The sequence below is a fragment of the Peromyscus californicus genome, unplaced genomic scaffold (assembly GCF_007827085.1).
Source record: "Peromyscus californicus insignis strain IS unplaced genomic scaffold, ASM782708v3 Scaffold_65__1_contigs__length_234695, whole genome shotgun sequence".
Taxonomy (NCBI): domain Eukaryota; kingdom Metazoa; phylum Chordata; class Mammalia; order Rodentia; family Cricetidae; genus Peromyscus; species Peromyscus californicus.
Genome location: NW_026294579.1, coordinates 1 through 24791, shown reverse-complemented (window position 1 = coordinate 24791; position 24791 = coordinate 1). Strand labels below are relative to the sequence as shown.

The window sequence follows — 24791 nt, the reverse complement described above, 5'->3', positions numbered from 1 at the left end:
CTGAATAGATAGATAGGCTACCAGTACCAAGAGTGTTTTCTCTCTTTTTAAGCAGATATTAAGTCCAATTAAAATATAGTTTGCTGGGGGATGTCTTCCTGTGCACTGTGAATATATGTTGTTCTCATTGGTTAATTAATAAGCTGATTTGACCTTTGGCAAGTCAGCTTAGAGGCAAGCAGGAAATACAAGGTGGGAGACAGGAAAGTAAAAGATGAAGTCTGGAGAGATGCCAGCATGCCACCCAAGGAACAACATGCCAGTAGAACGGTAAGCCCTGGAACATGTGGTAAAATATAGAAAAATAGAATTGGATTAATTTAAGATATACGAGCTACCTTATGTTGGAGAGGATGTGGAGCAAGGGGAACGCTCCTCCACTGTTGGTGGGAATGCAAACTTCTACAGCCACTCTGGAAATCAGTATGGTGGTTTCTCAGAAAATTGAGAATAAGTCTTCCTCAAGGCCCAGTTATACTTGGTCATGTACCCAAGGAATGCTCAATCTTACCACAAGAACACATGCTCAACTCTGCTCATATTAGCATTATTCATAATAGCAAGAACCTGGAAACAACCTAAATGTCCCTCAACTGAAGAATGCATAAAGAAAATATGGCACATATACACAATGGTATAAAACAATGACATCATGAAATTTGCAGGCAAATGGATGGATCTAGAAAATATCATCTTGAGTGAGGTATCCCAGACTCAGAAGGACAAACATAGTGTGTACTCACTCATAAGTGGATTCTAAATGTGAGGGAAGCGATTACCAGACTGCAACACACTACTCCAGAGAGGCTAGCTAACAGGGAAAGACCCTAGGAGGGACACATGGATGACTCTGTGAAGGAGAAGTAGATTAGAGCTACATGAGTAGACTGGGTGTGGGGGGCGTGGCATAGGGCAAGGAGTGGGTGATGAGAACATGAGGAAATGGGAGGGTCAAGCTGTAACAGGGACAGAGTGGAAGGGCAGGGAGGAAGATACCATGATAGATGAGGACATCATGGGAATAGGAAGAAGCAGGGTGCTAGGGAGCTTCTCAGGAATCCAAAAGGTTGACCTCACCTTGGTCTGTTGGCAGTGATCTAGAGTGTTCCTGGACTGGTCTACTCTGGTGACCAGCCTAGCAAATAACCTAGCTGTCATTATAGAGTCTTTGTCCAGTGACTGATAGAGGCAGATACAGAGATCCATGGCCAGGCACCAGGCTGAGCTCCTGAAATCCAATTGATGAGACAGAGGAGGGATTTGACAGGCGAGGGAAGTCAAGATCATGATGGGAGGATGTGCAGATATGACAGGTCACTCTAGTAGAAACTTGTTAACTATGGACTGTTGACTGTGGAGCCCTCATGGTACCTGACTAAGCCCTCTGGAATGGAAGATGGTTGTTTGGCTTGAACTGTTTGGGGTCACCCAGGCAAGGGGATCAGGATCTGTCCCTGGTCTATGGGCAGACTTCTGGAATCTGGTGCCTGTGGTGTGGCATCTTTGCACTGCCTTTGTGTACTGGGAAGGGGCTGGGACCTAACTAGGCTCAGTGTGCTGGGCTCTGCTTATTCCCTGTGGGAGACCTTGATTTGGGGAATGTGGGCATGCGGGGTGTCTTGAGAAAGATGGCTGGAGGGTGGGAAGAGGTAGGAGAGGGTTCTGTGGATAGTATGTGCAGTGAGTAGAAAATTTCTTAATAAAGAAAAATGAAAAAAAAAATGGCCTAGGGAGATAGCTTAACAGTTAAAAGCAGCACCAGGTGTTGTTACATAGGGAACAGGTTAAATCTAACCATCTCCTGTAACTTTCTCCTGGCCTCTGCAAGTACTCTGCACAGACAGCTGGAGGCAAACATCCATATACATAAAATAAAATAAAGCTTTAAAATGAAATTCTCTGCAATAATGTCACAGCCCTGAGACAGACATCAGGCAAGGCTAGTTAAAATGATCTCCTTCCTGTTGTGTCCAGGTCGCAAGACTCCCAACCAAGACCACCACAGAGCCATTAACCAATGAAAGCACACAGAGGTTTTCAATAACAAAACAAGCAAACTTGGTCCATGCCCAACATCTGACACAGTGAGCCTGGGCACTCACTTTAAGGGGTTTATATAAGAAATGTTTACTTGCACCTGGGGATTGGACAATGAGGCTAGGGGTGAGGTAGTTCTTTGAAGTTACTGGCTGAACTATAAGCATGAGGTTACTGATGAATAGCAGGATTCAGGGTATCTATAGAGATATATTTTTTACTACCTATGTCCTGCTTTTGTTAAACCCAAGATATATACACTCAGATTTATTGTTCCAGTCCTAATCTCCTTTGAGTTTAACTTCTGGTCAATTCAACCCATTACTCCCTATATCTTGTTTTGCCAAGTCCAGGATACATAGATTTATTGTCCCCGCCTTAAAAGTTCAACTTCTGGTGACTTCTAAAACTGCTAATCAGCAAATACCTTTGGAGGAGGAGAGGAGCAACCGTCTCTCAAGATGGCTACTGATATTTCCATTTTTCTTCCCACCCTGCATGCTTATAAGATATTCTATGAAATCAACTTTGTACATAAATGGAGAGATTCATTCTATGAATCCTGATCATGTAGAGAAGCTTTAATAATACAGTTGTGTTTTTTTTCTTTTTTTACCTGTCTATGGAGAAAGATGTGCGAGCTAACAATGGTGCTCGTAAATGCTTTCTTCCTGGCTCCATTACTCTCTCAGTATTAAACTTTCCATGAAGACTACTCTTTATAATTATTTAATTTGCCAAAATTTTGCTCTCAATTTCAGGAATAAAACTCCTTAAGCAATGGAACCATCATCCAGGTTTCTGATGAAAGAAAGACCTATTATCGTGTTTGTGATCTAGTTTCTGCTTTTCTTTGCTGTTTGTCTGCAGTCCCTGTGACAACCAGGTAAAAAGTACCTTCAGTTCACCTGATGTCAGTGTGAAGTCACACAAAAAACACTCTCTTTGTGTGTCTTTAAATATCTTTTTTTTTTTTTTTTGGTTTTTGGAGACAGGATTTCTCTGTGTAGCGGCGCCTTTCCTGGAACTCACTTTGTAGACCAAGCTGGCCTCAAAACTCACAGAGCTCCACCTGCCTCTGCTGCCACACAAGTGCTGGGATTACAGGTGTGTGGCACCACTGCCCGGCTCAATATTGTTAAAATTTTGGACACCCCCTTTTACCTGTGTGGCAGAGAATCACTCCATCCCACATAGTATAGTGTGCTGGACAAGCTAGCTATCCACATTGTGTCCAGGAGGAGGAAAAGGAAGTGCCAATGGAGAGCAGGAAGAAAGCAGGTCTGCTTTACAGCCTGGGGCAAGTGCTATTGAAATGCATATTTCTGCTGATCTAGAAAAGTCTTTGTCTGGGGTGGAAGGGAGGGACAGGAACCATTGTGCTGTGTTTTTAAGCACATTGTAACCCTATGGGATGTGCTCTTGTCACTCAGGTCTCACTAGCCAATCAGGTCCTCCAGGTGACCTGCCAGTCAAAAGTGGTGCAGGGTTCTTCCTGCTGCCATAGGTTTCAGACTTGGCTTTCAAGAGGAGCTGGTGCTATTGGCTTTGTGTGCTGTGCTGTGAGCCCTGCTGCAGGGAGTTGAGCAGAGAGCATGGCTGACCTAGGAATCCCTGACAAGGTGAGTGAGTTGCTTCTGTCTCCAGATAGGTTGAAGCAGATGGTGAGGTGTAGAATCCACTGTGGTCTGTCCTCCCAGGACCTGGGTGGGAACCTGCCTGTAGAATCTTAGTCCTCTGAGGTCCCACGTGGTACTTAAAACTCCCTAGACCCAGGGGCAGGCCTCTGAATCACTGCTCTATGGGCAGTATCTGATCACAGAGCTGTAAGTAGGGAGCTGTGCTTAAAAACATCTTTGAAACTGGGTGGTGGTGGTGCATGAGCCAGGCGGTCATGGCACAAGCCTTTAATCCCAGCATTTTGGAGGCAGGGCCAGGTGTATCTGTGGATTTTGGTCTACATGGTCTACAGAGTGAGATTCAGGACAGGCACCAAAACTACACAGAGAAACCCTTTTTCCAAAACCAAAAAAAAAAAATCTTTGAACTTCAACATGCTTTCGGTGAACCCATGGAAAGCAGGATGCCAAACTTAGAGAATACCTTCTATTAAAATATAGAGGTTTAGTGTTTTGCATTTAATTTTTACGTGTGAGGTCCTCCAATTCCTTCCATTCTGGGCCTTGATTGGTCAATAAGAAGAAAAAACAAAGTAGTTAATGAGTGACCCATAATCTCTCTTGCTTTTAGTGGAGAGTTATAAATGAAGAGGGACCTGTGCAAGAATTGAGTTCGTTGATCATCTTTGAAGCTGGTGGAGTCACAGTGCAGAAAGGGAGAGGCAGGTTGGGGGTTGACAGATTTCCAACTTCAAGAGTACTTGAGAATAGCTATGTGGAATTAGGTAATCAATTTTAGACGTTCCATAAATGTCCGGATTGGCCATTTCTTGGGGTCCACAGAAAAGGGCAATCAAGAATCTGGATAAAGGACTGACTTTATCATGAAACCAAATTGCTATATTTACAGTAGTTCCATCAAAATACATGTAGGTAAAATGTGACCATGCCTAATGTGAATGTTATTTTTCAGGTTTTAGATATACACCCAGAGCTAAAGGTTTGAGAAATCTTTCATGTGCTCTAATAAAAATCCCTAGACTCTGGAGCACATGGCCATCATACCCGTTTCAACTTTTTTTCTTTTTTTGGTTTTTTGAGACAGGGTTTCTCTGTGTAGCTTTGCGCCTTTCCTGGAACTCACTTGGTAGCCCAGACTGGACTCAAACTCACAGAAATCCACCTGTCTTTGCCTCCTGAGTGCTGGGATTAAAGGCGTGTGCCACCACCGCCCGGCCCATTTCAACTTTTCAAAATATATTTTTGAGTTTTATCTACATCGTATCCACATCCTCTTTTTTGTCTCCAAGCCATACCATGACCACTCATTGTTTTCTAATTCATGGTCTGTTTTTCTTTAACAAGAGTTATGCACTAACAACAGTTACTATGTGAATGTGAACATTTTGAGCTACACAATTTCCAGATATGATGAGGCAATGGGTTGGTAGCACTGGATATTAAGTGTATAATTAAATGTTCTCACAAAGGAACCTCTGCTTTGGATGAGATAGAGGATATGCTCTAGGAGAGTAGACGAATGCCTACAAAAAATAGAAACTTTCTAGACTAGGACCTTGTCCCCTGGACTGGAAGGGCAGAGCTGGAAGGACTGTGCTCTCTGTGTCCTTTGATCTCTGATCACCCAGTAGGAGAGCTGAGGCACAGCGGGGTGGCCCTAGCCAATGAAAACTTATGGAATACTTTTCAATGAGTAATAAGAGTGGCAGGTAGCTTGCAGATTCATTCCATGATTACATTCTGCTTCTTCTGTAAATAGTTGTAGTGAAGATGACCAGCTATGCCATGGTGAGGATAGGGTATTCAGAGCAGGTCTGTTGAGCGGTTATTTCTGTTGGTATTTGGATGGATGATGAGCCAGACTATGGTTCTGTTGGTCTATGTGGTTACCTGGACAGTGGTCCTTGCACTTTGAGCTTCACTGTGAATGGATTTCTTTGGTAGGGGGAGACTACAGTCCTGGCATGGGAACATATGATTCTTGTAATATCACTCACTGTCCAGTGAGTACCCACAGGCAAGCTTTTGGTGTGCATTTGGAAGACACATTAGAACACTGAATGTCTGGTTTCTAAAAGTTCTGAATATTGCATTCCACTTTCAGGTTTCTCTTATAAATGTATTCAGTATTTTAGAAACTGGTAGAAAGATGGTGATGTGGATTATGTTTCAGCAGTACACTATCAGAACACTTCTCACTTTCTGATACCACCAGCTGCAATAGTGTGATTCAGCAAAGTTTAGTTCTAGGGGATAAAGGAGTTTATGAGCTACAGAGGTTCTTAGGTGTGCATGGTGTTGGATAGATAGATTGCATAGAATTCACATTAAGTGCCATAGTCCATGTGACATAATAAAGCAGATTATAATTTATTCTTCTATGTTGCTTTGGGATTGGACATCAGTGCAGCTGGACTTACCTGAAACCACAAAGAAGCATAAGGGTCTACAGAGCCGTCCCAAGAGATCTCCTCCTTTTGCAAAGAGAGGTCTAGAGCATAGGGCTTCTGCATTTGTAAGAATTATCAGTAGCTTGAGGATTAAAATAAATTATTCAAGGTTCACTTTGAGTTAATTTTGTGGTAGTTGTGAAGTCTGCACTTATTTACTTTCTATACACATAGAATCATGGGTAACTGGGTAACATTGTTCAAGATTACATTTTTTTCTGGTTAAATTACCTTTGGTCTCTGATTTATTGTTCACTATATTTTTCTGCCTTTGTTTTTTGCTTTTCTCTCTATCCTCTTCATTTTTTCACAAATATTACACTCATTCTTGATCACTGTACCTTAGTAGTAAGTATAGAAATCATATTATTTCAACCTGTGTACAATTTTTTTTTATAATCCCAGGGATCACTTTGAGTGTTTTCACTGTGAAAGTAGCTTTGTAATCAGTTATCCTGTTGTAAATGGTTGAGCATTGTTACTGGACTGTGTTCATTTTATGCTGTAAATTTACCATATGCAAAAACTTCATCTTGATGAATCATGTTCACAAGGATCATTTATTTACTTCTGTATTTATTTAGGTTGTGATTTATATGTGAAAGACTTTGGGTTTACTGGATAAAACATGTTATGATTTTGGCAGGTGGCTCAACACATATTCTTTTTGAGAATGACCTGAGTTCTGATACCAACACTCAAGTTGAGAAGCTCATAATTATCTACTATTCCAGATCCTGTATATGTATTGAAAACATTCTTTCTCATGCACAAACATATGTAAAAATTGAAAAAAAAACCTTGTTTTCAAAATGCTTATAACTTATAAGCAATTAGAGCAAAACAAGTTGTTTTAGGTGTATACTGATACATTCAAAATCTATTGTTTTTTATTTTGTTTTAAAAAGTTTTTATGTCTTCACTTTGATTCAGACTTATAGGCAATCATCATAGGGGAAAATGGTCTCTAAGTGTTCCTAACAGACTTCTTTTTCTTTATCATAAAAGAATGAGATCCTTTTAGAAGTCAAATGATTTTCTATATAATTAAAACATCAAAAACCTTGAAGTGAATTTCTTCAATTTTGGTGGCACACCCTCCTCACACAACACATTTTCTATTATTGGCAAAGAAAAAAATTATTGTACAGGATGTGTGCTGGTCAGTGATTTCTTGTAGAAAGATTTTGATTAGAATCCTTTTGTTCTTGTTTAAGGGACCATGATATGTTTGTAGGTTTCTTTTTACTATTCCTTTTTTAATGTGGTGCCATTGATGTTGTTAGTTTTATTATCATCTAATTATATTGCTGTTCCTCTGGATAATTATGGACCTTCAACAATTTTGTATTCTGAATATTTCTTGTTATGAGTTCATTGTTTTTTGATGGTTTGTGAATTTTGTGTGGAGATACAGTTTTAGTCTTCTCTTCTTGATCTTAGAGGCTTGACTCTTCTCATTTCCAGGCATGTGTGTGGTTTCTGGTTGTTTCTATATTCATGTTTCTGTTTTTGATGCTTAAGTGATTAATATAATTAATACATTGGCTTTGGATATTTAAAACCCCCTCTTATATTATTGTCTTTTTCCCCCTAATTAGCCTCAGCTGTAAGCATGACATTGCCTAGAGTCATCTGGGGGTACATCAGTTGAGAGTGTACCTAGACCAAAATATCTGGTTGCTAAGTCTGAGAGAGATTGAGTTGATTTTGATTGATGTGGGAAGCCTCTTCCACTGAGTTGGTAATAGCTCTAAGAAACTGTGGCTGGGCTGGATAAGAGAGCTAGCTTAGGATGAGACAGTGACAGAGCAAGAGAGAAAACCAGGAAGCAATGCTTCTTTATATTTTCCCTTCATTTATTAGCTTGATTTCTATCCTAATCTCCCACAAGGAGGGAGTGTGGCCTAGAGGTATTAACCAAACAAAACAATAACAAAAAACAAAACAAACAAACCTATTAATTATCTGAGTTGCTTCTGGTTAGAGAATTTAATCACACCAACAAAGAAGAAAGTTGAAAATTTTATTAAAAAAAAGGAACCTAAAATGTGATTTTCTGACTGCAAAGGAGTTAAAATTGTTAGGTCTGTCCTTCCCATCTTGAATAGAATTATTTTGTTGTTTTGTTTTCCATCCCCAGGGAGGCCAGTTATTCATGACATCTTTCCTCCCAGCTTCTGAATGCTGGGGTTATATATCATGTGATTCTATTAATAATAAAATGTTAGTGTTAAATCAGAAGGTCTGAGTTTACTGTTTCTTGTAGGGTTAGAAAGGAAAGTGGTTCAGCCAGTAGAGCTATATAAGAGAGTCCACAGAGACTGAGGGCATTTGTTCACATCCATTGTGCCATTCACTCAATGAGGGAATGATGTGGGGGATTTAAAAACAAATACTTAACAAGTTTAGGATAATGGTAACCAAGTTTTCCTGCTTGTCAGGTTTGCAAGAAGAGCTTACTCCAGCTTACTCAACACCATCTGAGTTACTCTGACTCACACAATTTAAGAGATGGATCCTAGAAAATGGAATTTTAAATAAGAATTATTTAATGTTGGTATTTGCAATTTGAAACCCTAGAGAGTTTCAAGGAAGTAGGAACTCTCATCTTAGTTCTTCACACTTGTTGATTACTTGCTAGTATATGTATTCTATATATTTTAAAGTTTAAGGACTTCCCCATCACCTGCCTATACTAATGGATGCTATTATAATTTGTATATCTAGAGTTGTCAACTTTGTCCTGTGACAAAGGTATCTATCTAATGTTTAGCACTAGAGAAGTTTCAAACTGGGGTTAACAGCTTCATAGACCATTGGCTATAGGGAATTTGGGTAATTTTAGCCACTATTGCTTTAGATAAAATAATGTTAATCACTAAAATCTCCCCAATCAGGAAATTCACCTAAGATGTTTCAGTAGTAAACCTGAGTTATTTCATGTTTGTTCAAAAAGCAATCACACAAGACAATATATTTGCATTGACTTTAGGTGCCTGCAATTATTTTATATAAAGTTTATTTACATGTATTAATGAGATCTTGAGATGACTTATAGCACATTGCTGTACACGTGCAATAAGCTTGTTCCTGGGAACACATGATACAACCAAGTCCTCAAAGTTGTTAATTGGCCACTGTATGTGAGGTCTAGCATGTATGTACACTACACATCAAACAGATACCCACATCAAACACACCTCTTTTTTTCACATGCACACACATATACAAATAGATGCACAATATACATATAAACATGCACAGCACACAAAAATACACACACTGCACTCAAAACACAAACTATACAAACAAAACAAAAACACACATACACACAAATACGTGCACAAACATAAAGAAACACAAACATAAACAGAGGCAAAGATCACATAAACCACAAACACCACACAAACACATACACACAAACACATGCACAAATACACACACTTCACACAAAGAGACATACATAGATAAATATACATATATATACCCACAAAGAAACTTTTAAAACAGTATAAGTATTTAAAGAACACTTCAGATATGTGTTGAATAAATTTGCACAGAACTGGTTGTTTTTCTTTAGTTTATTATTTTTTATTTGTATGACGTAACAGCATGTTCTGACAAGGTCTTACCTTATAAAAGTAGTCATTCCTAGTAGCCATAACATAAATATTTGTCAAGTGTGATACTTTGAATACTTTGGCTACTATGAGGAAAAGTTGCATAAAATATTTTGCATTTAATGTTAGTGGACAGGGAAGTAAGGAGATGGTGTGAGGACTCCTGACACTGTAGTTAGAGATATTAGTGAGTCTCTGTATGTATTGGGAGTGGAAGCTGGATGCTCTGAAAGAATCTTCAGTGCTCTTAACTGGTAAGTTATTTTCCAACCTAAGTTTTCTATTCTTGATTATGCTTCCTCTCCAAGGTAGCTCAGGCAGGGTCAGGTACCAGATGCTGACTAAAAAGTAGAATTCTCAGCCGGGCGGTGGAGGCGCATGCCTTTAATCCCAGCACTCAGGAGGCAGAGCCAGGCAGATCTCTGTGAGGTTCGAGGCCAGCCTGGGCTACCAAGTGAGTTCCAGGAAAAGCGCAAAGCTACACAAAGACACCCTGTCTCGAAAAACCAAAAAAAAAAAAAGTAGAATTCTCCTGAGAGAATTAACCTCAGACAAAGATGAGCTCCCTAATTATTTAGCCAATACGACATGGTCAGCCCATTATCCATATATAGAAAACCAATAAATATGGATGCAGCAGATTGTATTAATGTATTTTAGCATACTTATTCACCCACACTTAAAAAGGGAGAATTTGTAAAGGATTTGGGAAGGGATGGAAGGAAGTGATAAAAGGAAAGAGTGATGTAATATATTTTATTTAAAAAATTATGAAAATAAATTTTAAATAAAAAAGGAGCTAGATTGTCAGCTCAGCTATTAAGAGCACTGGGTGTTTTAAGAGGACCCATGTTCCATTCCCAGAACCCACATGGTCACTAACCATTTGTTGTAACTCTAGTCCCAGACATCTCTTGCTTTTTTCTGGCCTTGGTGGGCACAACACACAGACACATATAGAAAAAGCACTTTATAAATATTTTTGTAAGTTATAAAAAGGAAAGAATGAAATTATTTACAGTGATGTCACAGCCCTGAGCCAGAAAACAAGCCAGGGCTCATTCAAATGAACTCCTGCTGGTCTTACATGGAAGCAGCTGTGACCTTCTGCTAAGCCAGCCTGTTCAGAGGGGAAGGCAGTTTTGTTCTGAGGTTAACATTTAACATTTCTCTATTCTAATGGAGAAGCTTGCTTCTGTAATTCCTCTTTGTAATCCTAAATTTTTCATTTCTGGAATTCCCTCAGTTTCTGTTTTCTTCATTGTTTTTATTTCAATTGTCAGGTCTTAAACAGTAGCATTTATTTCTTTTAATGATTTTTTTGTTTTATCTGGCTTTATTTAAGAGGTTTATTGTTTTATGCCAATTGTTTGCATTTTCCTAGCTTTAAGGAAGAGTTTATTAATTTCCTCCCATTGTTTGTTTGTTTCTACTTTCATGAATTTATGTAAAGTATTTATTCATTTTTAAGGGCCTCTATCATCTCTATATATTTGGTTTTTAAGTTTTTTTCCCTTTTATTTCAATTCTTTTTGAGTATTTAGGGCCTGCTATGGTAGCATACCTGGGTTCTGGTGGTGACATAGTGCCCTGACTTTTATTAATTATGTTCCTCTACTAGGCTTCTGGGTTTAGGGTGATAATAGGTCTAGGTGCTGGTTTATAGTATCATCTTTGTTGGATGGCAGTTTTGTTCCTGGGTTTGTGTTTGTTCTCTGGAGTTTCAGAGTGTGTGTTGAACGAGTGCTGCCTTTTTCCTGGCCTTCTTGGCTGGTGTGTTCAAGGGAGAATGCTTGATGATGTTAGGAACTAGGAGAAGAGGAATGCAGGGGAGATGATCTTCAGAGGCACTGGAGGCATGGAGATGGAAGAGAGTAAGCTGCCTCTGATGTTCTACTCCACTGATAGGAGCAACTTTTAAAATCAGCTGTGGGGTAAGACACAATGTGCTGGATCTGCAGACATCCTAACTCATCTTCTGGAAGGTGTGGTGAGTAAATGACCAGAAGGTGTCCACCCCAGTTGGGTAATGGGACTCAGATATGAAGTGAGTAGGGAAGGGTAGGTAGGTGGGGATGGTCTTTGGAATCCACTGGAGACAGGGAAAGGGAGAGGAGAAGCTGCAACTGGAGTTCTGTTTCAGCCCCTCAGGGCAATCCTGAGTATTGGATCCCTGAGAGTGGGGAATGTCTGTGGATAGTCTTCCTGGTCCCATACCCAACATCTTAATACTGATTCATTAGGTTCCCAGGGATCATTTATTTACTTATTTAGACTTCTGTTGTGGCTAATCTGTGAAAGACATTTCGTTTATTGGAAAAAAAAAAGTAGTATTTGGGGTGAAAATGTCACTCAGCAAGTACTCTTCTTAGGGAAGTTCAGATATGAGCACTCAAATTTGAAGGCTTGTAATCAACTGCTATTCCAGATCCAGGGGATCTGAAATGCTCTTTTTTTCTGTCACCTATACACACATGGAAAATATTCCTTCTCATACATACAAATATACACATACAATGGGTCTATATTTGTTTTCAAAAGTTCTTGTGACTTATAAAGCAATTAGAGAAATCAGGTTGCTTTATGTATATAATAAAAATCATACAATATCTTTTTTTTTTTTTTTTTTTTTTTTTTGGTTTTTTCGAGACAGGGTTTCTCTGTGTAGCTTTGCGCCTTTCCTGGAACTCGCTTTGGAGACCAGGCTGGCCTCGAACTCACAGAGATCCGCCTGGCTCTGCCTCCCGAGTGCTGGGATTAAAGGCGTGCGCCACCACCAGCCCGGCCTACAATATCTTTAAAAAATATTGTTTTTCATTTATTTAATTTTTTTATTTCCTCACTCTGATACAGGTTTATGTCTAATCTTCAGTCATAGGAAACAAATTTTTTTCTAAATTTCTAATAGACATCCTTTTCTTTATCAAAGGAGAATGAGATAGTATTAGTAGACAAAACTATTTTTCACAGTGTAGAAATATCAGGCTTCAAGTGAATGATTCCAATTTTGGTGGAATTACCCAACCCATTTTCTATTATTGGTGAAGGAGAGAACTGGAGTGCACAGGGTGAGTGGTGGTCAGTGATTTCTCTGATTTTGGTTTTCATTAGAAACTTATAATTCTCTTTTAAGAGACAAAGTTATATTTGTAGGTCTGTCTTTCTGTCTCCTTTTATCAGTTGTACCATCTGTGTTGTGTGAGGTTTTTTGTATTAGCTATGATGTAGTTATATTATTTCTCTGGCAAATGATAGAACTTCACTTATTTTTATTTTATGGAAAATTACTACATTATGTTAGGATCTCCTTAAGTTTTTTCATTTGGAGATTTTCTGTAGAAGAACAATTTTAGCTTTCTCTTCTTGATCTCAGAAACTTGTATTTCTTCATTTCTTGGTGTATCTGTTTTGCTACTTTTTATCATCATCAATTTTTTTTTGCTATTTAAGTTATTGATGTAGTTGATTCATTGGGTTTGGGTTTGTAAAGTCTCATATATTATTGTCTCTGTGTCTGAGTTACTTTGAGATGTCAACATTTCAGAGCCCACAGTCACCTTTTGGAACATCTGATGAAGATGTGCCACATTAGAACAACTAGTTGCTAAGTCTGTCAGAGATTTTGTTGATTGATGATTTATGGGTGATAGCCTTCCACTGAGTGTGCAATATCCCTAAGAAAGTTGGCCTTCACTAGATAAAACAGCAAGTTTGGCATAAAAGACAATGACTATGTTAGAGAGAAAGCCTGGAAACAAAGATTCCTCATGGTTTTTGCTTTCAGTTGCTAGATTGAATACCTATCCTAAACACTGACAATGGTGGATTGTGATCTGGCAGAATGAGCCAAATAAGCATGTTTATTACCTAGTTGCTTTTGTGTAGAGAATTGAATCAAAGAAAGAAAAAAGCAAGTTGTAACAGAATGTGGTAAACCAAAAGTGATTTTGTTGTTCAAAGGTACTGGGAATGATGACTTTTGAGGGGAATGTTGAGCATATCAAAATTTAGATATGTTGAGCATATCAAAATTGGTGAAGAAGAGAACTGGAGTGCACAGGGTGAGTGGTGGTCAGTGATTTCTCTGATTTTGATTTTGGCAGAGGACATAGAAAGCTGCACACAAAGCTTAACTGGTTATTCTTGTAGTATTTTGAATAAAGTACTCTTAAAGGTATTGTGAACAGTGGAGGTAGAGGTCAAAGAATTTTGGGGGGAATTGAAAGAGAAGTCATTTGTATGATATTTTGGCCCCTAACTTTTCTCATTTTGCCGATGTCCTCAAGAAATTGAGTAAGGCAGAAATAAAAATAATAATAATGGGGCTGATTTCTTAGAGGGAATATTGACTCTCTTGGATAGCTATTACTTATGATTCATTCAGTACTACATTAAAAAAACAAGAAATGGATCATAAGGAAATGAAAAGTCTCCAGGTTGTAGAGAAAAACAGCACTATGACTTTGCAGAAGGTAGTCAAATGCTGAACAGAGTGATGAATGTTCAGGGAGATTATCACTATTAAAAAGATGGCCCTTACTGTACATTGGAAGCTTAGCAAGGTGCACAAAGGGTTAGAATCCATTCTTATATGCCCTCAGTTAATGGAGGGATTAGGCATATGATTGCCAGTCCCAGGAAGCAACTTTATTCAAGGCCTGCAGCAACTCTGATCCAAGTGTGGCAGAGGCCATCCCAAATTACAAACCAAATTTGGGGGAATCATTGATGTTTACCTGGTTATGGAGTCAAGAATGATATAAAATTTAAGATTATACATTTTTAGTCTGCATTTTCAGATCAGCTCTGTTGTAGGCATCTGTGTTATTTGTATGGTAAGATCACCAATGAGAACACTGTGTGAGTTCATTACATGATACTATGAGGATGAAACCTAAGTTGTATTTTGAGACCATAAGATGTTGAAATACTTAAGCTATGAGACATCTTACATGGAGAGCTAGCTGCATATAATGGAGTGGAAGTAACCATAGAGAGAGCTGTATGGGAAGTTGTGGAGAGAGAACCATCTAAACCCTTTGAAAATGAAGTCCTATGTCTCTGACACAGAAGTACCAGATTCAATGGTTGCCCTGCTGGGTTTCAGTCTTTCCTCACTGTGTCTTAGTTCCTCTCCTTTGGGATGGAAATGGGTTTTCTGTGCCATTCACATGTTGGAAATATTTAAATTGTTTTCTCATTTTATAAGATGCCACAATCAAGAATTTGTCTTGAGTGTCAAAAGAGACTTTGGATATTTCAACAGTGAAGGGGTTGTTGCATACTGTGAGAATCATTGAAGTGACTAAATGTATTTTCTTCAAGGATGACCCTTGAGCCTATATGACCTGGGTGAGAATCTAGTCAACTGAATGAAAAGCTCCCAGATAGGATGAGGTATTTGAACATGTGTCTCTCCTTGTTGAATTTCTTTGGGTACTTGTGGAACCTCTCTGGATAAAATATCTCATTGAGGTTTGTGATATGTGTTACCATAGCCTCAACGCATTTCCTTTTCTATGTTTTCTACTATGTTGTGGTTGAAATGAATCAGTCAACTTTCTTCTGCTGCTGCCATTTGTAGCTAGAATTTTCCTGCCTGGCCCACAGTCAGGGCAAATCTCTCTCACCTGCCAGTCCCACAGCCACTCAGACCAGACCAAGTAAACACAGAGACTTATATTGGTTACAAACTGTATGGCCGTGGCAGGCTTCTTGCTAACTGTTCTTACAGCTTAAATTAATGCATTTCTATAAGTCTGTACCTTGCCACATGGCTCGTGGCTTACTGGCATCTTCACATGCTGTTTCTCATCATGGCGGCTGGCAGTGTCTCTCTGACCCAGCCTTCCATTTCCCAGCTTTATTCTCCTCCTTGTCCCGCCTACACTTCCTGCCTAGCCAATGGCCAATCAGTGTTTTATTTATTGACTAATGAGCAACACATTTGCTATACAGAACATCCATAGCACTTCCCCCCCCTCCTTTTTTTTTCAAAAAGGAAGGTTTTAACCTTAACAAAGTAAAATTACATATAATTTTGGAATTTGGGCGTAGCTTCTCTTACTACTTCCTGCTGGAGGGGGGCGATGTATCTTATGGGGACACAAAGAAAATTTTAGGATCATGGAGTAGTCCGTGAGGCTGTATCGTCTGAGCCAGTTGCCTTGAAACCATTCTGGATGTTGAATCATCTGGGTCATGGTGTCATCGGAGACCTTTCAGGGTGTCTTGGCTGGTCAAACCTGATGTATCTTAGTCTGGAACAAATCCATAGCGTTTGGCTTTCTGTGGGAACAAAAGCAGTCTCCTTTCCAAAGCAACACATCCTTACATCCAAATTTTGAAGTCAAGGTACGTTTAAAATATACATTTTGGTTTAACTCATCATCTTTTATGATCAAATATTTTTCTGCAGTTAAAAATCCCAAAGACAACACAATCTAGATTCTCTGTGTAATATTCATCTTTACATGACTTATTTTTCGTATTAATTTTACTGTCGCTTTAAAGACTTTATTTTTTAAAATTATGTATTTGTTTCTATAACTGTATATATCACCTTTTTTGTCTCTTTCAAGCCTACGTATTTTTTACACACATTGTAAACTATTACATCTGAATCTGTCTTATTGTGAATCTATTGCCTTAAACTGCAGCAGCTGTGGCTGCTGGCTCTGCCCACCTCAGTTTCCCATCATGGCGGTGGTTTACCGCCAGCTCTGGGAGCTATCATGGGTCTATGCTTTTATCCAAGCAGCATGTAGCCCAGAAACTTCTTTTTTTTTGTTTTGTACTAGCAAATTCTAAATCCACCATGCAGTTTAATGTACCACTTGCAGAGGCCTCATTCCTGCCATACTGCACACAGCTAGGAACCCACCAGTAGCTCAAACCAGCAGCTGCCGCTCATTTGAGAGAGACAATTAGGAACTGTTTTTAGCTCCATTTTAGAATCTTTTTTTCTCAATTTTTAGGGTGGAAACTCTTACCACCACGTTGGACGCCATTTGTAGCTAGAGTTTTCCTGCCTGGCCCACAGTCAGGGCAAATCTCTCTCACCTGCCAGTCCCACAGCTGCTCAGACCAGACCAAGTAAACACAGAGACTTATATTGGTTACAAAACTGTATGGCCATGGCAGGCTTCTTGCTAACTGTTCTTATAGCTTAAATTAATGCATTTCTATAAGTCTGTACCTTGCCACATGGCTCGTGGCTTACTGGCATATTCACATGCTGTTTCTCATCATGGCAGCTGGCAGTGTCTCTCTGACCCAGCCTTCCATTTCCCAGCTTTATTCTCCTCCTTGTCCCACTTACACTTCCTGCCTAGCCAATGGCCAATCAGTGTTTTATTTATTGACTAATGAGCAACACATTTGCCATACAGAACATCCCACAGCAGCCATGACTTCACCACCAGTATAGATAGTATCACTAAATCACATACAATACAATTGATGGAATTGGTATTCAATGTTAAGTCACTTTGTTAGCCTGAATTTTTTAAAATCTTGTTGTTCCTATTTTTTTTCTGAAGAAAAAATTTTACTGAGTAGCCCTGGACTCTCCTAAAAGTATCTCTGTAAACCAGGTTGGCCTCCAACTCAGAGATTCACCTGACTCTTGCTTCCACATGCTGAGATTAAAGGTTGTTCAACATTCCAGGTTTTTTTAATTTTTATTATTGTGTGATGGTCCTATACTATATGTTGTTTTGCTGAGCTTTACCCCCCAAGTTTCAATTTTGAAATTCAGTAGAAGATACCATTCTCTTCCTAGATGTAGTGTCTGGGCCTCCTGAATCATTAGATTACAATTGTGTGAAATTCTTCTTGCTTTTTGTGTTTTTTAATGTTTTTTTAATGAATATGATTCCTTTGTCTATATACATGGATATGCACTACATATTTTCCTGTCCTCACAGTAGTCCAAAGAGAGTTTTAGGAATAATGAACAGTTGTGTGCATCCCCCATATAAGTACTTATAATTGAGCCCATCTATATGCAAGACCAGTAAGAGCACACAACTTCTGAGCCATCTCTCCTTCCCTGTGTTGATTATTTATGATCATCATTGATATTGCTAATGTTATCTTCTTTCTATTTGTACCTCTTTAAATGCACAGTTCCTTTTGTAAGATTTATTAAAGTAGTTTAAACTGGAGCAAATCAGTTTTCTGGAAGATTAATACAGAACTGGAGTGAATGCCGAACTCTTTGTAGGATCTTCAGTAAAAAAATCTCTGAGTTCATCTTTTCTGTTTTGTTTTTTTGAATGGAAGATTCAGTGCAGATACAGTTAGCATAGACTAGGCTAACTTTCACCTCAGAAGCACACATACCTGCTTCTACCTTCTAAGCTCTGGGATTAAAGGCATGAGCCGATATACCCATCTTATAAATCTTCCTTGTAGTTAATAATTGTTCATTCAATTTCTCAGATGTGTGCTCAGTACTGTTGAAATGTTTGCTTGTCTCTCTATCTCTGTTAATAGGCATTTTTCTTGTAGGGTGATATCCTGTTCAAAGCATTCAGAAAAAAAAGAAGTGAACCTCTTATTCAGTTTCTTTGTGAAATAAGTTGATGATTTCATTGTAATGTCTGAGTTATAGAATATGTGTAGCACTCACAAGAATTATGTGGTTATATTGTCAAAGAAGCACACATTTGAAATGTTGTATCATGCTTTTTGTTTTATACATATGGATGGCATATTTATGTATGGCATATTTTAGAATGCAGTGATCTATAATGATGTGCATGTTGACATCACTCAGGAAGAGTGGGCATTGATGGATCCTTCACAGAGGAATCTCTACAAAGATGTGATGCTGGAGACCTTTATGAACCTCACTGCTATAGGTAATACTGTAAATTCTTCTTCACATTTTAAATAAGAGAATAATAGTTTCTTGGTTATCGATGCTCTTCTGTAATCCTGACTGAGAATGAAGCAGAATGAGGTCAATAAAACAGGCTTGGTTCTAAGGATCACTGAAGAAAGTAATGTAAATTTTTCAGTTTCCTGTAATATTTCATACATTTCCTTGTTTGATATTTTAGGCTACAACTGGGAAGATCTTGAAGTTGAAGAACATTGTCAAAGTTCTCAAAAATATGGAAGGTAATTTTCTTGTACAAGCTGATACAAATGGGCCTCTGGATATATTTAGCTTATCTGGAAGTTTTAAAGAAATGAAACATTGTAAATAAACACAGCTCAAAATGCGTTGATGATCATTACATGCTCATAAACACACATACCTCAAGGGCAGGTAAGTGAATTGTGTTTGCAAGTCATTCTTTTAAGAAGGAAGACAAGGAATCAATGCCTTAGCAGAAATCATCATTTGAATAATAGCTTCATCAGAGCTATGCTATACAAATAACAATCCTTTTAATTTCATACTATTCAAATTACAAAAGGTATACTCACTGAATGCATGATAAGAATATGTACACAACCTTTTGATAAGCAAAAAATCCATAGTAAAAGCATTGTTACTCAAAAGTTATTCTGTCTTTGCTAATTTAGTTAGATAGGTGGTTAGAGTCAAGAATTAAAGTGGGGATGTTGTAGAGAAAAAGTAATCCCTATGCTACATGTTGATGGGGAAAAGAAAGTCCAACAGTAAATAAAATGTGGAAACCTTCTTGTTGTTATTCTTTCTTTATAGTTATATCATATGTCACTTTGGGTACCAGCCATATGAACATAAGGATATGAAAAGAAGTAATGTACATCTCTCAATCTCAGAACAATTACAAAACATGTAGTAGCCCCATGTTGAGCAAACTTGTTGAATGACATTTAAATTTACAAATAATTGGTTTTCCAGCTTAATTTGGACTAAATCAACAACACATCACAGAAAAGACCTATGAGTACTAGGCCTGTGTAAATGCTTCTGTTTGTTCTGGTTCACTTTGAAAATGTAGCATTAATCATAGTATAGGAAAGTTTATCAATAGAGTATGTGATGTAAATGTCTGAATTCTTCCAGTTCTCTTCAAATATTTGAAAAATCTCAGAGAAAAATGATGCCATAAATATGAGCCAGGTAGTAAAGGGTTTTACTATGACAGGCATGTTCAAATATGCAAAGCCATCCTTAATGTAGGGAACAACATGAATGTACACAACATGTTAAAAACTAAAGATAACATAACTCTTTATATTCACACAAAATTGTAAAATTAATTCATGCAGATATAAAGACTCAACAATGTAATGAATGTGGCAAATTTATTAAATGTTTCAATTATCCTTGCAGGCATGAAAGAAGTCATACTACAGAAAAATCATCTGAACACACTCAATGTGGCTAAGTGTTTGTACATCATAGTCATCCTCCAAGGTATAAAAACATACATACTGGAGACCAACGCTATGAATATAATCAATATGGTAAAGCCTTTGCATACCCTACTCATATTCAAGTACATAAAAGAACACATGCTGGAGAGAAACCCTCTCAATATAATCAGTGTGGTAAAACTTTTGTTTATCACAGTCACCTTCAAGTACATGAAAGAACACGTACTGGAGAGAAACCCTATGAATGTAATCAGTGTGGGAAAGCTTTTGCTTGTCATAGTAATCTTCAAAAGCATGAAAGAACACATACTGGAGAGAAACCCTGTGAATGTAATCAGTGTGGGAAAGCCTTTGCACAAAATGGTGCTCTTCAAATGCATAAAAGAACACATACTGTAGAGAAACCCTGTGAATGTCATCAGTGTGGTAAAGCTTTTGCTTGTCATAGTAATCTTAAAAGGCATGAAAGAACACATACTGGAGAGAAACCCTATGAATGTCATCAGTGTGGGAAAGCGTTTGCTCGTCATAGTTATCTTCAAGGGCATGAAAGAACACATACAAAAGAGAAACCATATGAATGTAATCAGTGTGGTAAAGCTTTTGCTCTTCACAGTACTCTTCAATTGCATGAAAGAACACATACTGGAGAGAAACCCTATGAATATAATCAGTGTGGGAAAGCCTTTGCACAAAATGGTACTCTTCACGTGCATAAAAGAACACATACTGGACTCAAACCCTATGAATGTCATCAGTGTGATAAAGCTTTTGCTCGTTGTAGTGATCTTCTAAGGCATGGAAGAACACATACTGGAGAGAAACCCTATGAATGTAATCAGTGTGGGAAAGCCTTTGCACAAAATGGTATTCTTCAAGTGCATAAAATAACACACACTGGAGTCAAACCCTGCGAATGTCATCAGTGTAATAAAGCTTTTGCTTGTCGTAGTGATCTTCAAAGGCATGAAAGAACACATACTGGAGAGAAACCCTATGAATGTAATCAGTGTGGGAAAGCTTTTGTTCGTCACAGTACTCTTAAATTCCATGAAAGAACACATACTGGAGAGAAACCCTATGAATGTAATCAGTGTTTGTAAGTCCTTTCCTTATCACAATAATCTTCAAAGGCATAAAAGAATACATACTGGAGAGAAATTCTATCAATGTAATCAGTGTTGTAAAACCTTTGCTTATCACAATACTCTTCAAAGGCATAAAAGAACAAATACTGGAGAGAAAACCCTATGAATGTAATCAATGTGGTAAAGCTTTTGATCGTCACAGTACTCTTCAATTGCATGAAAGAACACATACTGGAGAGAAACCCTAGGAATGTAATCAGTGTGGGAAAGCGTTTGCTTGTCATAGTTATCTTCAAAGGCATGAAAGAACACATACTGGAGAGAAACCCTATGTATGTAAACAGTGTTGTAAAGCTTTTGCTTATCACAGACATCTTCAAAGGCATGAAAGAACAAATACTTGAGTGAAACCATACAATTGTAATCAGTGTGGTAAAGTCTGCTCATCACACTGCTTTTCAGTTTCATGGAAGAACACATATTTGAGAGAAACCCTATGAATTGAAACAGTGTGGTACTGCCTTTGCACACCCCAGTCATCTTCAAGTATATAAAAACACATACCGGAGAGAAAACCCTTTGAACATTATCAATGTGGTAATGCCTAGCGAAAACACAGCAACCCTATAACTATAAAACTTTTAGTGTGTAATTGGTATCTTAAAGCCTTAGAATATAACATTAGACTTTGAAGATCTGAAAAAAAACATACCAAAGGAAATCTGAATATATATAAATTGGTATGATCTTTAGCCAACATACTTACATTCAATTACACAAGATTAATTATTTTGGAAAATAATCTAAAATGTGTCAATAATCTTTTCAAGCATTATAATATCTCTTTATTTTGTTTACACCTGTCAACTAATATGGATAAAAGGCCTATAAATTTAAATGATAAGGTAACCCTTTTAGATTTCATGCAATTCTTCAAATACATGAAATAATAAATTCTGGTATAAAATTTCATAGCTGTTTATCATTGCTTTTCTGTTGCTTTGATAATGGATCATATCTAAGTGAACTTAGAAAAGTGTTTAATTTAGCCCTTGGATCCAGAGCAATACATGAACCCTGTAAAAGTGTCATGTTAACAAGTGACAGACATGGCAGTTAAAGCAAGAGGCTAAGAATTCACATTCTTGTCCTGCAGCATGAAGAAAAATGTAAATTGGAAATGGTATGCAGATAAAAACTATCAGGCCAATCCCCAGTGACAGATTTCTTACAGCAGGGTACCATTTCTTAAATCTTCCCAAATCATATCATAGACTGAAAATGATTTATTTCTCTCTCTAACTTCGAGTCTCTATGCATTCTTTCTGAAACATGGACCAATTCATGATAGAGAAAAACTCTGTAATCATTTAGATGCCTCAAAACCCATGGTACCAGAATTATAATAGAAAAAACATTCATGATTGAAAGTTAGCTTTAATATTTGTTTTTATTTTAATTAAGCAATATCTGTATATATTTCTGTGGGTATATGTATGTGCATTCTAGTTCCCAAGAAGGTTAAGCCCTTGGCCCTTCTTATAGCAGGAATTATTCCAAGTCATTGAAAACCAGACCTTGGTCCAGGAAATGAACTTTTATTAAAGGCTTGGCCATTTCTCTATCCCTGTCAACATTTTAATCAGTATTCCTTTTTTTTTCCTGTTTTTTTGAGACAGGGTTTCTCTGTGTAGTTTTTTGCCTTTTCTGGACCTCACTTTGTAGACCACAGTGGCCACGAACTCACGGAGATCCACCTGCCTCTGCCTCCCAATTGCTGGGATTAAAGGCGTGTGTCACCACCGCCCGGCCCCTGTCAACATTTTAAAGCTCTTTATATTATCTTGATACCAGGAAATATGTAGGTACTCACAGAAAAGAAACCCTACTTATGTAAACTTTATGTAAGACTTTAGACATCACAATTGTTTTCAATTTCAAGGAAAAACCCTTGTTTTAAGTCTTCTTCCTTGTAGCTTTGAAGTAAGTAAGTTATTAACCAAGTTCACTAAAGACTGATGTGAAGACTACATTGTGGCTTCTATTTTGCAACATGAGAGATAGATATTGAAGGGTACTATATGTGTGACAAATTCAATTAGTGAAGTTTATTTTGTGGTTCTTTCGTTTCTTCTGTGGTTTTTGTTCATCTTTTTTGACTTTCATTCAGTAAGAGGTATCTGTCTGCTGCAATGTATTAGAATGAGATGGCGATCATCTAAGTGCTTGATTTTTATTTAAGTCTCAGGCAGTATGTGATCACACTTTTCAAGTAAGGGTGTTTGTGAAACAGTGGTAGATTTTTGTTCTTGATTTTGTTTTTAACATTTTTTCACAAATTCCCTTGAAATATTGTTTGCTATCCAGCTTGGTTTGAATGTCAGTAATTAGTCATGGATACATTAGAATTCATGATCCTTGTCTGTCAGTTTCCTGAGCACAAGTCTAAGGGTATATGATGTACTTTCATTGATTGTTGTTTTGTCAAAAGTGTAGGGAAAAGGGGGTGGTTAAAGAAACCCACAATGACCCGGGAGCCCCGAACTAGAAAAAGATGACTCAGATAAAGGCAGTTGAAAAAAATAAAAACAGTTTGGCTCAAATCAGTGCCATCCTCTGCTCCTGGCCAACTGACTTGTGAAACCAACCAAGCACAGAGCAGGATAGTAGAATCCTGTCTCTAGGGCTCAGGACCAGGGAAAGAAACACAAATTGTATTTTGGACCTAGCCAAAGAAATGAAACAAGAAAACATGCCCTGACTCTGAAATTGGTGCCAAAATAACACTCTTGGTCCCTAGAATCAGAGTTAGTGAAAGAAATGAGCCCTGGGCTTAAAGCTAGTGTGAAAAAGCCAAGAAAGGCCAGTGAAAGAAAAGCAATTTGTCCCTGTAATCAGGACCATCCCTGTCCTTAGCCCACAAAACTGGCCAATTGTTGATCAGAAAAAAAAAAGTGATTGAATGACTCCATCCCCCAAAACATCCTATATAAACTGCCCTGCCTGGTCAAATGCGAGTTGTTCTCTCCACCCTGATAGAAACAACTACTATCCTGACTCCTCCTTCCCAAATTAATCTCTTTCTCCAAGTGTTTTGGGCGTCAAGTCTTTCATTCCCTGGTGCACAGAAGAACCTTGTTGAGATGTCTCAAGTTGGATTGAGCAAGGGGGATCTGAACAGAAAAACCTTGCTGAGACATCTCATAGTGGATTGTGCAAGGGGGATCTGAACAAAAGAAAATTGCTGAGATGTCTCACAGTGGATTGAGCAAGGGTGAGCTGAACAGAAGATCCTTTCTGAGTAGACAGAGCAAAAGAGCTGAAAAGTATCACTTTTCTCCTGAGCCAGAGGAGATTGCTACATTTTTGTAATTTCATTAGGCAGAGAAGCAGGGATTTTCTAGGAAGCCCCCTTAAGTGGGCGCTGATCAAAGCTCAGCTGTACAGGCTATTCAGGAGAGGAGCAGGATTGCTGTATCCTGCAGGGAGACCATCAGCCATCACACCAGTTGTAGCCTGACTTACCAAAAAGTCAAAATACCCTTCCCTGTTGAAGCACTTCCAGGCCTGTCTTTCCTGAGAAGTCAGAAAATTTTCCCTCCAGGGTTAGGCTAATCAGCTCCAAGTGTC

General features: G+C 38.2%; 1 protein-coding gene across 1 annotated transcript; it reads left to right on the top strand.

Annotated features, from left to right (window-relative positions):
- Window positions 1-3632: 3632 nt before the first annotated feature.
- On the top strand, window positions 3633-20897 carry LOC128098171 (zinc finger protein 431-like; the record flags this gene model as incomplete). The annotated part of the gene is made up of 4 exons (XM_052718933.1): window positions 3633-3659; window positions 18491-18617; window positions 18819-18879; window positions 20534-20897. Coding segments are annotated over exons 1-4 (579 nt in total), but the record flags the coding sequence as incomplete, so codon positions are not given.
- Window positions 20898-24791: the final 3894 nt, after the last annotated feature.